The following is a 17,039-nucleotide window of genomic DNA, read 5'->3' as shown; positions in this document are numbered from 1 at the left end:
ACACGGAACACACAACACATTTTGTCAGTACACAACATTTTCAAATTCTCCGTAAGTGTGTGCGTGTAACTTTTTTGTTGTCCATCACAACTCAACAAAGTTTGAATACTGTATTTATTATTTATACATAGTATCAATTTGGATATTTTTGTCCGCGAAGTGACTCCGTGAACTTCACACTAACATCATCCCTTTGAAAAATGGAAGTAGGTCGACTGTTTGGTTCACTGTATTCATAGTAATGGTATGTGTGCTTACTGCTCAAGCATTACAAATCATCATCATCATCATCATCATCATCATCATCATCATCATCATCGATCATGTAAGCGTTCGGTTAATGGACAAACCGACACGTATCATCGACACATAACATATTTTTGGCACGAATGGAACCCCATAAAATGGAACTTCATACTATTGCAGTGATTACGTTGGATGGGAGCGACGAGAGTGAGAGCCAGAGAGAGAGAGAGAGAGAGAGAGAGAGATGCAGAGAGAGAGACAAAGAGACAGAGAGTGGGTATATTGAAGTTGAGGAAAATAAGCGGGGCCGAGAGTTTTTCAAATGTAAAAGTACAAGTACAAGTTCTGGAGTATTATTTTTCTGTGACGAAGGGTTTTTGGGGAATGCCGTACGACACGCTTTGGCAGGGCAGCTGATAACTTCCGTTGTGACGTCATTGAAGTTCCGCCGGTAGACTGTCTGTAAACAAGGGAGACAAAAATGCACTTCGAGATTCCTTTCAACGTGGTAATATTTTAGATGCAGCCACGTATGCCAACAAATGCGTAAAGTTATGGCAACCCATGCAGTTCTGTCATCGGGAGTAAACGCGTGGAGGGCTCTAGCATGTGAGAAGTCAGAGCTGCGACTGGATCTTACTCTTGCTTGTGGACAATCGTTCCGGTACGTCAGTTTGACTCGTAGTGTGAGTCAAGGTACATCTGTTTACATCGAAGAAGTCTCACTGCACACCACCGAACAAAAATTTCCTGAAAGAATATGGATACACACATTCATTATATACCTTATGCCTTCTAAAGCTCATTGAATTGTTCTGCCTGTCACCGTACGTTGCTGGCAAAGATAGATGAACAAAGAAACATTTTTGCATCCGTCCACGACAAGCAACCATTCACCCTCAAATTCAAACCAAAGATAATGCACATGCTTTTTCCACAGCTGGAGGGAGACGGCAGACGGCCACTGGACTGGAGTGATGGGAGGACGAGTGTGGACTCTTACTCAGACTGAGGACACTTTGTGGTACCACGTTTACAAACACAATGACAAACAAGTGTACAGAAAAGTCATGGCAGGGAAGGATGATGTTTTCCTCAATGAGAAAAACAACTCACAGGAAGATGTGAAGAAGGAAGTGAAAGAGGGGGTAGTGGCTGTAAACCGCCAGCATGACAACAAGGACGAGGCCATGTTGAGAGATTACTTTCAGCTGAATGTGAATTTGAGGGATCTGTACAGAAAATGGGGCGTAGCGGACCCCCATTTCCAAAAAATTGCAGACATCTTCACTGGTCTGTGCATGTTTTCTTGCTAGCATTTATCAACAACTAATAATTACCATTCAAACACCTTCAAATTTTCATTCCACAGGTGTGCGAATGCTCCGCCAGGACCCCACTGAATGCCTCTTTTCCTTCATTTGCACCTCCAACAACCATATCTCTCGTATCCAAGGCATGGTGGAGCGGTTGTGCGAGGCCAGGGGTAACCTGCTCTGCCAGCTGGATCAAACCTCGTACTATGACTTCCCTTCGCTGTCCGCATTAGCAGGTGCAGTGTGACTGCTTGTTGTAACGCACTAATATTTTGCCCTTGTGTTGTGCTAGTGTACTAGTGTCAAACTCAGGGCCCTGGTGGGGAAGATCTGTGCCGCCACAGCATTTTTTTCTGACCTGCTAAAGCCAAGAGAGTGTATTTTCTAGGGTTTCCGCAGGTCATTAAAAAGCATTAAAATTCATTAAATAGATGACAATTAAGGCCTTCAAATTCATTAAATACAATGTCCAAAAGCATGGATGAAATTAAAAGTAAGTAAGTTGCCGGTTAGCAGTTAGCACTGAGCTAGGTTGCTACAGCTCTCAACGGGGTCTGCAGGAAAGGTGCACCATTAATAACTCACGCATCAGTCTAAAACTTAATTAAATAAAGGCATAGAAATTAGTCACTATAAATGCAATTTAGCAATAATAAATATGATTTAAAAAAAAGATATATATATATATATATATATATATATATATATATATATATATATATATATATATATATATATATATGTGGAGACTGAGGACTAGTTGAAATTTATAATAAACAAAGTGCAGGAGTCCACGAGTGCCTTCACGTTGCAATTAATCTGACATCGAATAAGTCCTGCTCAGCAGTAGTTGGCGCTATACTGCAGTAGTTTGACACATTGGCGAAGTGTGAGCTGCATTAGAAAGAAAGGTTTTTGTTCACACTTTTTTTGTCATTGTGTTAAATGAAATTAGATATATCAAAAGTACTACAAGTATCCATACTCAGTGAATAGTCATACTTGTATCGGTCTGACGATGCGTGGTATTGAACATCCCTAGAGGGAAGTATTGAGAAGATTTGTCATTTCTTAATATCACAAAACCTTGGCACTTTTACAGGGGTATATAGACGTTTTAGATCCACTCTATGGGGTGTCTTGCGTGACATCGTGCCTTCAACTGTTTGTTGAATCTTTAAACAAATGTGCATGTTGTACTTTGTAGATGGCAACGTAGAAGCATGCCTTAGAGAACTCGGTTTTGGATACAGAGCTCGGTTCTTGCAACAGAGTGCAAAGCAGATTCTGGACAACCATGATCACAAGTGGCTTGAAGGTCTACGCAGTGTCCCGTATTCAGAGGCCCGAGATGCTCTGCGTGGCCTCCCTGGGGTGGGCACTAAGGTACAGCAGATGAAATGACGAGCCGATCTGTACGTCGTGAGCTTCTGAAATATAACTTGGCCTATGTGTGCTTCTACAGGTGGCAGATTGCGTATGTCTTATGGCCCTGGATAAGGCAGACGCTGTGCCAATCGACACGCACGTGTGGCAAATTGCCAAGCGTGACTATAAATATGCTGCTGCCAACGAACCCAAAAGCATCACAGAAAAGCTTCACAAAGACATCGGTTTGTCTTCATGTGTCTCACTGATCATATTTTGGAAGTATCCACATGGCTAATGTTTGGTTACGCTTGTACACAGGTGATTACTTCAGGAATCTGTGGGGTCCTTACGCCGGTTGGGCACAGTCAGTAAGTGCGTATGCTGTTGAACATCTCCATGCATTTTGTCCTTTTCAACCACAGAGCGTCCTTCCTTCCATTGTTTAGGTATTGTTTTGTGCCGATCTGAAGAAATTCCAAAAGCTGAAAGAAACGCCACATCTGAAACGGGCTAAAGAAGAGTCCGACAGTGACAGCATGGTAACGTGCAAAAGAGCAAATATTAAGACTGTCAAAAATGATACTGTGAAAAAGAGGAAACCTCCGGCATCATGTCAAAAGAAGGGAAAGGTGTCTGTTAAGGAGGAGCAGCTAGTATAATGTACAGTACGGTACTTTACTACAATATACCGTTTGATAGCACAACTGCGTTGAATAAATAATTTTAAGGTACGGTTCATATAACCGCTGTTGTGTCTACGTTACCATGAACTAATTAGCACTGTGCTGACTCTTTTTGTTAAATAAATACCAAAATAGCACATTTTTTGTTACTTATTTCTTAGAAAGCAGGTCCGCAAACTGCAGTACACACAAAAGTGGCCCCTAGATGGCAGTACGCACTGGAAGCTATTCCCTTACTGGTTAATGTCACATATGGGTCATTCGCTGGTCTATTTTAAACATGAAGCCCAAGTAGCGTGTTTTCCCCGAGTGAATGCATTTTGCCAGTATCCCTTCTATTAATACTACTTGGCTTTTGTGCTCATATCTAAAATAGGTCAAAGGGTGACGTCCTGCATCTCATTCATGTGCATTTCTATTGAGTTTTGTCCCTGCAAAGTGTGACAAGTGTCCTCGTTTTTATCAGCATTGGTTTGACTGTGTCAGCTGGCCTTTTTGCAGCAGGGATTGTTGCCGTCTCTGTCACTGCGTTGGTCTTTGTGTCAAAAATACTGGCCCCTATGCCACATTAACAATATGCAGTATGTGCATATTCATGGCTTACAAGTGTAGTGGGTTCCATTTTCCACTCGACGCAGGGAATTCTGTGCATCTTGAATACAGTTGCATATGTTATGTTTATGCGTGTGTCTTACTACCGTAAGTGCTGTTTCTTTGTTGATGCGTGCAGCCGTGTGTGTTTAATGAATATGTGAGTCAGCGTTCGTGCCCACTCCATTTAAGCTGAACACGGGTTGGGGCCCTGCTTTAGGACAGAGCCAGGCAAGAGAGGAACAGCAGAGTGAGAATGGAGTCAAGAGAGCAGCAAAAATGAGACGAAAAGGGAGGGTTTGGCGAATGTACACTGATGGTGGGCACATGAATTTGAAATGAAAGGCCACGTGCTACAACTTAACACACTGCGTTATATAAGTGATGGGTCTCATCTTGTGTCTTGTCCTTGGTTGTGCTCATCTGCTTTGTTTAACTGTGCCGAATTATTTTAAGCACCAGCGGGCGTAACAACTTGCCATGCCAGAAAAACGTGTAAGTTAAAGTGTGCAGTGGTACTTGATTTTTTACAAGTTTAATTAATTCCATGATTAAGGAATTAAAATTCCATTAATATGTTCCAGCCCCCCCCCCCCCCCCCCCAAAAAAAACACAGCCTTTTTAGCATTGTATAAAAATGTGATAAAAGAGAATCTAACGAAATGAAATGGTTTTATAAAGTGTAACTTCTATATGTTGGGACAAGGCAAAAGTCACAACACCGGTGTGCCTATTTATGATATTCATGCTTTGTGAAACTGCCTACTTTTCTCTGTACCCCTGCAAATTTGTTACTTTTCACTGGAATGCAATTTCCAGTTGACTACCATTGCTAGCTCCAGAGCTGCTAGCGACTGGAGTGGCTAGCAGCTATCTGCTTGTCTCCAAGCTAGCAACACAACACGGGAGTCAACAACCATCTGGATGGACTGAAACCAAACAACCTTACTCCCACTGGCCCCTCGCTATTACATCTGTTGACTCGTCCAACGCCGAAGACTCCGAGGGGAACCCCCGCCAACAGACACCGCCACCCCTATAGCTAACAGCACTCGGCCACTGAACTGCAGCTACAACTAGTACAACTAGTTTTTTTTTTTTTTTTTTTTTTGCCACTTTACTCACGTGGTGGTGTAGCCGAAGCGAGATTGTTGTCTCGCAACAAGTAGATCATGTGGCGGCTTGTAACTCAAAAATCTCTACAGGACGGGCCACTTGTAAGTCAAGGTAGTACTGCATTGAGCTGTAAACGCTTAAGAAATAGCCAGAAACTTTGTTAATGATCAACATATTAGGCCACGCTATAGGCACATATGAAGTATTGGGAAGATTACTTTGGAAATGTAATTGGTTTCACAGATACTCTGTTAAAAATGTATTGATTTAGCTACAGTATAATTACTGATTTTCTCTCGGGAATATAACGGATTACAGTCGTATACATTTTGTATTTAATTTACATAACCTCGTTACGTGTGATTCGCTATTCACAAACCTGCACATATGTAAACGTCATAATGTAAGCAACGAAATTACAAGTAATTTGCCATGAGAGATGACAACTACGCTGGGCTTTTACTCTACTGAGATCTCCCAAAGTGTTCGAAGCACATGCAGCCTATAGTTTCTAAAACGATGAATGTTATTACTGCTGAATAGTAACAGATGTACTACAGTGCGTGTGATACAATGCCTAAGATGGATGAAATAAGGAGACGTGTTGATTCACCTTAGATGTGGTCAAAGTGGCGCAACCCAATGCAGCTGGAGCCAGTCCTCATATGGAAGTTTGTTTTCGGGGGGCCCACGCCGATTAATCTTTGCAGTCTAGACACCCGCAGACAGAAAGACAGAGTTCAGTTGACGAATTGATGTTGGCGAATGAACATCTTGGCTGTTATTGGTAAAATGAGGCCTCATTTTATTTCCCAGCGATGAATATTTTCTTGCAACTGATAGGGCGATGGCTTTGGCTGGCAAGTGATGAAGGCCCCAGTTGCCTTGTACATTCTGAGGAAGAGCCAGTTCCGTCGCTTCCAGTGTTGAAGTTCCCATCCCCGATACCGAGGATCAATTCAAATGATGAAGTGGAATGTGTTCACCACATTCTTGGACAAAGATGAAGGCGGGCATGATTACAGTTTGTGGCTGTGGTATCACACTCCTTTTTATGAGGTCCAGCATTTTGCACGCCTTAAATGATGTGTTACATTACTTGGTGTGAAAGCTTGAAAATGATTTCCTGTATGTATGAATAGCTGCCAGTAGGGATGTAACGATTAATCGAAAATCGATTCGCCCCTGTCTAATTGATTCGATTAATTGAAAATCGAGTTGATTAAATTCATCTAGAAAATGACGTCTTGAAACGTTTTTTCATGCCAGATGCATAGCACATTTTGAATGTGTAGATCAAATTATGCTTTTGCGCCAAACATCATTCCGAATTGCGTTTGTGGATGGCTGCCGAACCACACTAGTGCACAGAGACAAGCATGATTTTTTGTGTGCTGTATTGTGATTGGAAATGCAGACAAACAGAACAATTTTGGAGGGTGGGTGGACAAAACAGCAAAAAAAAAAAAACTGAAAACAATAACACTATAAAGCTGACAACGGCAATGTGACAGACAAGTTACATTGTTTGTACAGTAAAAAAAAAAATCCCTTATTTAATCCCAGTGGGCAGATTCTGATGTTACAGTTTAAAAAGTTCAAATAAAGGTAACAATAACAGAAGAAAAATACATAGTAGGAATTAATGATTAGGTGGCATGTGATTTAATTTGTTTTATTTTTTTCAAAAACAGATGAGCTGTCACCAGCCATGTTTAAACCCCGCTTGGTGTTTCCTGCTGGCTCAGTTACAATGTAATGGCATTATGGCAATCCTGTGTCGTGCACGGGTTATTTTAGGATTACGCCGCACACTGCGCGGACACAAACGACGACGACGACTGTGGCTGCCTGCTTCATGTTAAGTGTGCACACCCTGTTCAAACGGCAAGCTATTATGATATCTCAAAATGATACCAAGAGAAATCATTTTAAAACGTTTTCTCCACTATTTCTTAACCTATAACCTATACAATAAATTAAAAAATACATATGTAAATAAGGGAATTAAGAGTTTTTTTCCCCCTTTTTTAAATTGAGCAATGAAGGGGGGGAAAGGGCTAGTGCTTGAGCACCACCTCGTCCCTTGGTGTGTGTACTTTTGCCACCTCTGTAAATTAAAGAAACATGAAGATGGAAAATGTAATACATATGCTGTACAGCTCTTGTACGTCATATTATATTGTGTAAGTAGTCAACGCTTGCACAATAAAATAACATGGCTGCTCAATGTATACTGTAGTATACGGTCTTTGTCATGTGTACGTTTGTTCCCACAGCGGCAGCATGTCCCAACAGAAGTGTTATCGCACCCCAGAAGCCGTGCAGGTCGGTGCTGAAAAGCAGGCACAGGGCCAAGGTGCAGCATGATGATGCAGTAAGATGGAGGCCAGCTCATATTCCACCTTGTCCTCTGCTCATGCACACGTACGGTGTCAGCTACCTCTTCCCCTGCAAACACATACAGCATTTAGATAGGCCATTCGGGATACTTGCAGCCATGTTAAGCAGACAAATTAACCGACCTAGTGCGTTCTAGTGCTGTGGGATGATGTCAGTAGGGTACAATGTGCCACCTTAATGTACGAACGCCCCAATAGATAGATTTTTATGAGTCATCCCTTTTTCCTTTAATTTTTTGCTTTGTGTTGCAAGCTAGCTTCAGATTCATTGCAGCTAGAATGAAGTGAAAAAAGTAGGTTTGCAGTAGTTGTAGCTGCAGTTTATTTACAGAGTGATGTTAGCGATAGACGTGGTTTCTAGTATCTACTATATCAGAGCACACAGCGTTGAATTTAATTACCGAGCGCTATTTGGCGTCGCAGCATAGCTAGCACATGTATATACACATATATCATACTTGCTCAGGACTCGGGTAACAACCAATCATGGCTCAGCTTCGGAAAACAGGTCAGCCGTGATTGGTTGTTACCTGAGCCCTGAGCAGCTGTGATGTCATTCTCAGTCGACAGCAAGTGACAAAATGGCCGCCCCTTGAGATGGTAAAAAAACCGGGTGTATTTTGCTGCTTAGCTCATATTCCACAAACACAATATTAATCAGAATGATGTGTTCAGACTAGTGGACTGGCATAGAACATATTATTGTAAAGAAAATGTTAAGGTTGACTTGCACTTCAAGCGAGGAGGCTTGTTGGACAGATATCTAGCGAGTGTCCCCGGGAGTTTGATTATTTGGTCTCTCTCAACCCTGATGGGTGTTTTGCAAGTGTTGTGATGCTTGCCTGGAGAGGAGAGCGTAGCAGAGATTTTGAAGTTGCCATCCAAGAAGGCAGGAATTTTTGACTGTTGGGCCAACTGGAAAGCACAAAGTCACTGCAGCATCAATAAGCACGAATAGTTCAACACACATACGGTACAGTATGGTTGCTGTTACTTGATTTGATTTGACAAATGAGTTAGGAGCTGGGTCGCAGAACGAATTGAACTCGTAAGTCAAGACACCACTGAATGTATGTCGTTACGATGCACTTAGCAAGCGAACCGCGTGCGTGCGAGGTTGCTAAGGTTGCGTGATGTGTAGGCTGCGGGTTCCGTGGTGAGCGATCGCGTTCTCCCGCCGGGTTGTTGGGGGGCGTGCTTCAATGGACAGTTGGACAGATGCGGCGGCGTCGTCTCCCCCTCTCTCTCTCTCTCTCTCTCTCTCCAGTCCTGCTCATGAGCTCATGATCGAGCCGGTTGGTTGCAGCAAGGCAGAGCGTGAATTCACTCTCCTCTTCGTCTTCCTCCAGTAATCATCGGTGGACTATGGACACTTGTCCCGCAGCTAGCACGACCTAACCGGCGTCGTGGCGCAGAGGAGCCGCACAACCAGCAGGTACGTCCAATATTTTTCGTGGCGACTCTGCGGTGCGGCGTCACTTTTGCGCAGTGATACAATGTGACGTGACTAAGCGTCGTGGCCAGAATAGTGGGCTACTGTAGTTCATGTTCATTTCATACCACTGTACTTGCTCCTCTGAGTGATTTCCTATTACTAATAGGGACCTCCATGAATTGTAATAATGTGAAGACAACATTTTAGTGGAAACAAATGGAATGACTTTTTTTAGGAATAGATGTGCAGTGGACCACATTTCATTGATTGCTAATGGGGAAAAATATAATAATAAGTATCATTATTGTTATTATTTTTAAACAGGGGTGATACCTTCTTGTCTTACGAGTGTAATTTAGTATGTGAGCAACCTCATTTTACCCACTTTGATACAGTGGGGAAAATGAGTGAATTTTCCTTGTTGAAATTTATTGAAATTCATCTGCTCCTGCCTCCCAAACAAAAACTTTTTGGGGGGATCATGATTTAATACATAAAAATAGTATTTTAGTTGTATTTAAAGGGCAAGTCAAGTCAGGAACTGTCTTTACAACAATTTATTCTATGCAGAACCACTAGTTTAATATTGTGTTTGTGGAATATGAATTAAAGGGATGCTTTCCTAATTTTGCATTAAATAGTTAATATTTTGTCTATAATGAATTTGACAATTTCATTATTTTTCATGTGCAATTAATACCTATAAAAACGCATTTTGCCACTTACTGTCAACTGAAAATGACCACGTGTTGAGGGCTCAGATAACCAATCCCGGCTCACCTAACGTTCACAAGCTGAGCCAAGAGATGTTTTATGAGTTTATTCTAAGATCCCAATAAAATGGAAACTAGACCATGGGTGAATGTTGTAAAGCACTTAAGGATTACAAGAATGTATTAGTTGAGAGTCTGATAAGAGCTGGGTAGTCGTCTATACTTAAGTCCGCCTATGAGTTCCCGGCTATATTTCAGACACGCCCAGTCGGTCCGAGTCAGCCAAATGGCTTTGACGACAGAGTTGTACCGGTACCACTTCAAACGCAGATGCCCCACTCCTGACACGCAGACACACAAATAAAAAATAAAACATTGTTGTATAGCTTTCGGTCCCACAGATGCAATGACATGTGCCCCATTTTGTTTATATTCCACCGATCGCCACGCTGTGCGTGTGTGTGTCTGTTGTTTTTATTTGATATTTTCCCTTTATTTGGTGGCGTGTGTCTGAGCCAGGAACTCAATTAGCCCAAATGCTAACCCACCAAATTGAAATAGCATTAGGCCTACAATTCAATAGCCGTCACAATTCAACTAGCAACAAGTGCAGCTATGCGTCTGCGTTTGTTTCACACTCGCAGGTGCACAGCACGTTTTGTTTGCGTGCAGTTGCAACACACGGTTTTGTCTGGCGCCAACATGGCGGAGGATTCACAAGCACCCTAGTCAGGAATATGTGAACACATCACACAGGGCGAGGAAACTGGGCCAATGTGCTTCTGGACTTCCAGCAGAACCCGCCAGATGGAACTCAATTCAGAGGGAAAAAATAACGCACCTCAATCCACTGGCAGGACAAAAAGGCTTCATCTCTCCTCCAACGCAGCTCAACAAAGATTTACAGCTTGTTTCTGCGGCCCGCTCGTGGACAAGTTGGCTTTTGCGGAAAGGCTGTAAGAGGACAGAAGATAAGCCATGAAGCCATACCTTTGTATTGAGTTGCATGTGTTTTTACTACAGTAATGTCTTACCTTGGAGGCTTTTAAACAAGCAGTGTAGTTCACCGCCTCCTCGCACACTCCAGCAGACTATCTTGCCAACATTCACAATCTTAAAATGTCACAACTGAGAAATAAAACATGATTCACAATCAGCATACCAACAAAGCACAAGCCCACTTAGTATCAAACACAATCGCAGGCTTTTAACAGCTTTGTACCATATGCATGAACTAGGCATGCAAATGCATCCCGAATGTGACAATGGCACATGCTTGCCACACAAGACTTGACTTCACACCTTTTATTGCATCCAGCTGCAATGGAGTGAGACTTTGTCTTCGCTCTGTGTTGCGGGCCAACACTTGAGGACTTGTGATGTGGGTAGCGTCTTTTGCTGGCAGTGTTTGGTGGTTGCACATGATTTAGCAGCTGTCTCGCGCGGTCACTTGTGGTGCGTCACTGGGAATGTGGGGCCACTATTTGGACACCTGAACATACTCACTCCTTACTGCATTACTGGAATGCGTGGCTTGGGGGATGACTGGGTTAGTTGTTGATGTCAAATATAACAGAGAAGGGAAAATGTTCATCAGCTTTCCTTGTAGCTGATGTCAATGAATGTCATTTTGCTTAAAACACAAAGATAGTTAGTTTGCTTTCATGGAGGAGTTTTTTTTTTTTTTGCTTTGACTTGAGAGCAACACTTTGAGATAGGAGCCCTGTGTGATGGCAGCAAACTCAAGTCAGCTCACTTCACAATGAGCAGCAGTTTGGCCAATAGCAAGCAATTCTTCTAAAGAGAGGCTTCAATCTGATTAATGCCACTCCCATTTGAAGTTTACTGTCAAACCCGGGACCTCGGGTATGTTTTTTTTCATTGAATCAATTCATTGAATACTTGAACTAATTTAAACATAAAGTAAAAAGAATTACACACTGTTAAAACAACCACATAAGTCCACTAGCTTAATGCTAACACAACATGGGAAACGCAAGGCTAGTAAATAGCATCCACTGTATGTTATGGTGTTATGGCACTTTGTAGAACGGATATTTCAACAAATGCTGCAGCAACACACGTGGATGGACAATATCATGATCCTTGGTATGCAGTAGAACCTCCGTTTATGCGAGACCCAGTTACGAATAACTTTTTCAAAGAAAGATTCCCCCCAGTTACACACTATTTTTGGCTTATAAACAACTTTGTGCTTTTTGGAATGATTTTTTTGGGATGATTTTTTTTCAGTTTTAAAATGGCCTAAAATGGCCACCACAGCCCACAATTCAATGCAAAAGCTGCACTGCATTGTGGGAGATGGTTGCCATTTAGGGCTTGAAGTAACCCCAGTAAACGTAAACTTGCTGCTTGCGAAACCACTTTGAGTTCATCATCATAAATTGTGTTTCCACCTATTTCTATATCGCAGCGAAAATCACTTTTAAGCACACAACAATCAAAATAAGGTAAAAATGCTATTGTTCTGTGGCTGGAAAGGATGAATTGCATTCCCATTCATTTCAATGCGAAACATGACCCCTGTTTGTGAACGATTCAGTCTGAGAATGGAGCCACGGCACAAAATTAATTTGTAACCCGAGAGATTCAATTGCATTTTTAGTCCACGCACTGATAAATAGGTTAGTGTAGCTCAATTTTGGGGGGCTGGAACAGATCATATGCATTTCTTTTCTGTGGGAAACATTACCTTGGTTTTCAAAAGTTTTGGGTTGCAAGCGGGGGTCACGGAACCAATTAACTTTGTAAACCAAGGTTCCACTGTACGATTGATTGTTTTGAGTTATAAGCTTGGTCACCGAATGAATTCAACCCGTGTCTCAAGGCACAACTTGTACTTTACTGTCATTGTGTTTTAACTCAGCCAGAGCTTGCTTAATGAGTTTTTTTGGCCACTATGGAGAGGAGCACTTGAATGTGCGTAGATAATCGTTTTATACATTGGAGAGCCCCCTCCCTCTCTGCCCCCTCCCCTAAAGGCTACGCCCCCTGTAGACAATGAGGTTTTCTGGAAAAGCCTTCTACGGCCTCCATCATGAGTCAATATTTGTAGGCTGCATAGTGTGTGTTTGTGCGATTGTGTGTTGGGGGGGGGGGAATCAGAGGGCTCCACCCCACCCTCCACGACCTTCGGCCTTTGATCTGAGGGCGCGACATCAGTCAAAGATGTGGTAGGGCTCAGCACTTTTAAGCTGGACATCCGTTTCGGATGGGGATCAAAAGCACCGCAATTGGCTCTGTATGGAGTCTCGTCTCTTCTTACGGCACGACCTTGCCGGCTGGGAAGTAGCGGATTCTACACCTCCCCCAGGCGCGACTCTGAGCCATCTTTAACCGCCTTTGGACTGTCTTAAAAGCTCAGCGGGCAGCTTTGGGGAGAGTTGGCTATCAGCACTGCGGTCGGATCAATTATACTCACATTTATTTTGCTAGATTTTAAACAGCGTAACATAAACTGGATTATTAGTTGTGTTTCGAGGAGCAAATCTGTCAAATAAATAGGAGAGGCGGGAGAATATTATGGAGGCAATGCACATGTTATCCCAAGGTGTGGAATTTTTAACGGTCATACCCTCGGCCTCCCCCCACTAGCCCACATACCAAGATAACCGCACATACTCTCCCTCCCATTTCCCTGCATCACAGCCTCATGTGTCCACCTACAGTCCATAAGGCAGGGCAAACATGTCATACAGTGCATTGCTGTGGAAAGCGGCCAGCAGGAATATTGAAACAGTTTTAACAGCCACTTGCGTCCACTTTTGTTGCTTTTATTTTCTATTGTCGCTTCCTTACGATTTTCACTTAAAAAAAAGTGTTGGGTTGCATTTCAAGGGCCCACTAAAGTCCCTCCTCATCCTCAGCCGACTTTTTCTCGGGCTTTTCATTTTTGATAACAGAAAGTTAGCACTGTGTGGCAAAATAATGACTTGTGAAACACACAAACAGTAATGGATGCATGTGTCAAAACAGATTCACACAGTCAAGTAGGTCAAATATAAGAATCCAAAGGTGAAATCAACGTGATGAGACACCCGCTATCTTTGCTTTTGGGTGAACATTTCGCTCAAGTTTCTTTGTGCTCTGTGAATGCTGTGTTATTTAGTGCTGTTCATCATATGGAAAAGAACATCGCTATGATCAGTTTTGAATACAGTTGGAGGAGGGGGCTTATGAGGAAATGTGTTCAGTAGTGCGTGAAACAATGTTCCTCGTGGGATAAAATACTGCCAATCGTCTGCTTCTGTGCGGCTCCATGAGCATATGTGCTAACATTTCCTTTAACTCTGTTTGACATCTCATCCCTCAGACCAAATTACGTTATATGATGCTACCCATTCCAATTCAAATTTGCCATCAACAGTATTGCGTTTGTTTTTATACTTCAAACAGAACAAACGCGTTTTGTGATCAACATTTTCTGCTCAAATTTGTAAACATCATTCATTTGTCCCGACACTACTACACTGCACTACTTTCAGTAAATGCAGAAATCGCATACACACTTTGTAACTAAACCATGACACAGATTTTTTTTTTTTGTAACAGACTGATGGCCAACAAATTGATGTGTGTTCCAAGAAACGTTCTCTGTAATTAAAGGAAATATTTTGCTGCCAGGCTGTCTGGACGCTGGCACAGAAGGAAAAAAAAAAATCAGCAAAACGTTCCACGCACACCCCACCTCCCCGTCTGCACAGTTCCATATGTACTAACCGACGCTGACCGCTCGTGTCAATATATTAGCGCAGAAAGGACCGCGTTGATTAAGAGATTAACACCTGTTGTGGTACTTAGTCATGTGATCAAGTAAGCGATCGCGTAATCTTCCGTGTTTGGCTGCTGTACTATTCCATATTGTCCGTAAGCATTTCCTGTTGTGGAGAAAGAACATATTGTGTAAGAGAGAGTGACGGCATCTGCACAACATGCACACCCCTCTGCAAGTGAATGAGCAGAATGATGTGTCCTTTGGCCCCCGGGGGGGGGGGGGGGGGGGGGTTCAACATGATGGAAATACTCAGACTGGCTGCACCCATCTGCCTTCTCCAGCGTGCCACAAAGGGAGCCAGTGTGAAATTTCCCTCTCTTTAGGGATTAAATGTGTTCAGATTGCCGCTGTTTTTTCCTAATAGTACACAGTTGTTTTATTTCAATGTGCTGATGAAGCTAAACATTGAGGAGATCCACCAGTGTGTCTTTCTCTGAAGCTCAGTTCTTTCAAGGGGCATTCATCTCACTCGTGCAAGCTGGAGTGCTTTGGAAGAAGGCAGTGATGTGTTTATTAAAAGCCATTTGTCAATGGTGATATTGTTTACGTTTGGCCGCCAGCCCGTATGTACCTGAATGGAAGCCTCATCAAAGTGGGAAGTGGAAATGGAACATCTTAGTCTTGTAACAGCACACGTTGTACAGACGTTTGTATAAATTAATCAGGAGTTGAGGGTTCTAGGGGTGTCAAAGTCATTTTTGTGGCGGGCCACTTTGTAGTTACGGTTCGGTTCCCCTCAGAGGGCCGTTATGACGGTGAAACCAAATCAAAGATTCATCGTCTCATGGTATTATTACAATTACACAACAACTTGATAGAGTACTAATTTTCAAATCAGAAGTCAAGCGTAATATTTCGTTCAATTATGGTTCCATTTACTTTAAAAAGAGAAACAAAAAAATTCTAAAATCTTAACATTATTATATATTACATATATGACAATTTGACATTTTGGTACAGATTTTAGCAAGGATCGTGGAATTTGACACATGATTTTCTTTCGCGGGCCACATTAACCCATTAAGGACGGGAGCGCATTAGCGCGTTTCTACCACTAGAGCCGGGAGCGCTGTTGCGTCTTTCTACCTTTAAAGCCGGGAGAGCGGATACGTCGGTATCTTTTTTAAAAATCCAATTCTCCGTCTCTTAGCCAATTTAATGCATCAGAATATACACATGACAGTGTCGCGAGACCACAGAGGATGTCGGGGATTTTTTTCGAGTCGTAGACTAATGGCGGTCGTCAATCGCCGGGAGCTCTGAAATAAGTAACAGCAGTGATACATAGACGACGCGCTTGTGGACTTTGAACCAATGGAACCAGTCGAACATGATATGATATGGTTCGTAGACAGTGACGATATTGACGTCTTTGTAACAGAATAGAGGATGGTAATTACCACTCGATTTTTTTCTAAATCAAAATAGTCCTTCTCTTGCACTGGCACGTTATTTTTACACCTTCGATTGAAACAGTAAATGATAATAATAAACTCTGTTTGTGTGAAAGCCACATTTCTAATCTCTCTAATTCTTTTGGAATTATGTTTCTGTCTGCTACAGGGCCTGAAATGATTATTTTGTAAGTGTTGAATTTCTGGTAAAACTTCAAGTTTTCAAGGGTACTTCCAAAGGCGACCTTTAGGTTTTGGGGAGCTGTTGAGCCAGGCGCTTTAGGCCTTGATGGGTTCAACTATGTGGCTGGCCGGATCTGGCCTCCAGGCCTTGAGTTTGACACCGATGATGTAGACCCTATTGGTCCTTTTTCAGCATGACAGCACCCTAGTGGCAGAAAGCTGTTTGGATTGATTGACTGAGCTTTGTGTGAAAGCACATAAGAGCCCTGACCTCAATCCCATCAAACAAATACCCACAGACACATAATACCGGAAAAGGTATTACCACCTTTCCTTCATTTTTACTTCCCATGGGACTAGTGGATAGATGTCCAAATACTTTTGTATCGGGCTGAAACAATTCATTGAATATCTCGATTACAAAAAAACAAGTTGAAGCAAAATCTTTGCCTCCAAGCTTCAATGTTAGCTATGTAGCCTACCACCGCTAGTTTGAATTATTGTAGAGATGGTCCCAACCGCCGGTGCACTTTCAATCGCTTCATAACGGTAACAAAATAAACACGTAATAATCGCATGTATGGATGAGCTGCTTGACACGTAGAGTGGCTGACAATTATCCTGTTAACAGCCAGTCTACACTATCATTCGCTGACTCCCACGTCACTCACCAGACCAGGCCCCACCTTTTAAAGCCACACAGACTCAAAGTCACAGACATGAGGATTTTGATCGGAAGGGGACAACAATAGCTTCACCTCACATTCATATTTTGTTGTTTAATAGTGCAAAGT

At 42.5% G+C, this 17,039-nt stretch overlaps 2 protein-coding genes and 1 long non-coding RNA gene across 5 annotated transcripts in view; 2 read left to right on the top strand and 1 right to left on the bottom strand.

The window, feature by feature from the left end:
• Positions 1–648: 648 nt before the first annotated feature.
• On the top strand, positions 649–3,753 carry ogg1 (8-oxoguanine DNA glycosylase). 3 transcript variants are annotated; one of them, XM_086038920.1, is made up of 7 exons: positions 649–910; positions 1,187–1,539; positions 1,619–1,798; positions 2,770–2,948; positions 3,028–3,175; positions 3,252–3,305; positions 3,356–3,588. In XM_086038920.1, exons 1-7 carry the CDS (start codon positions 789–791, stop codon positions 3,445–3,447), a joined length of 1,128 nt encoding a protein of 375 aa, XP_085895046.1. In that variant the 5' UTR covers positions 649–788; the 3' UTR covers positions 3,448–3,588. The 3 variants fall into 3 exon arrangements, with proteins under 3 accessions (XP_085895046.1, XP_085895037.1, XP_085895057.1); XM_086038911.1 differs by having other exon boundaries at positions 650–910; positions 3,252–3,301; positions 3,380–3,753; XM_086038931.1 differs by having other exon boundaries at positions 652–910; positions 3,380–3,588.
• On the bottom strand, positions 887–9,170 carry LOC147153994 (uncharacterized). Its single transcript, XR_015087932.1, has 4 exons — positions 8,568–9,170; positions 7,636–7,774; positions 5,937–6,034; positions 887–996 (listed from the first exon to the last, which is right to left on the bottom strand). It is a non-coding gene; the product is annotated as an uncharacterized LOC147153994 (long non-coding RNA).
• Positions 8,596–17,039, top strand: part of LOC147153993 (uncharacterized) — a 20,021-nt gene continuing 11,577 nt past the window's right edge. Inside the window, exon 1 of the mRNA XM_086038898.1 lies at positions 8,596–9,160. The gene's annotated coding sequence lies outside the window, so the exon portion shown is untranslated. The remainder of the gene's footprint in view (positions 9,161–17,039) is intronic.

This window comes from Filicampus tigris, chromosome 1 (assembly GCF_054856515.1).
Source record: "Filicampus tigris isolate MCC_2025a chromosome 1, RoL_Ftig_1.0, whole genome shotgun sequence".
NCBI lineage: Eukaryota > Metazoa > Chordata > Actinopteri > Syngnathiformes > Syngnathidae > Filicampus > Filicampus tigris.
Note: the sequence above shows the minus strand (reverse complement) of the source record. Positions and strands in the feature narration are given on the sequence as shown.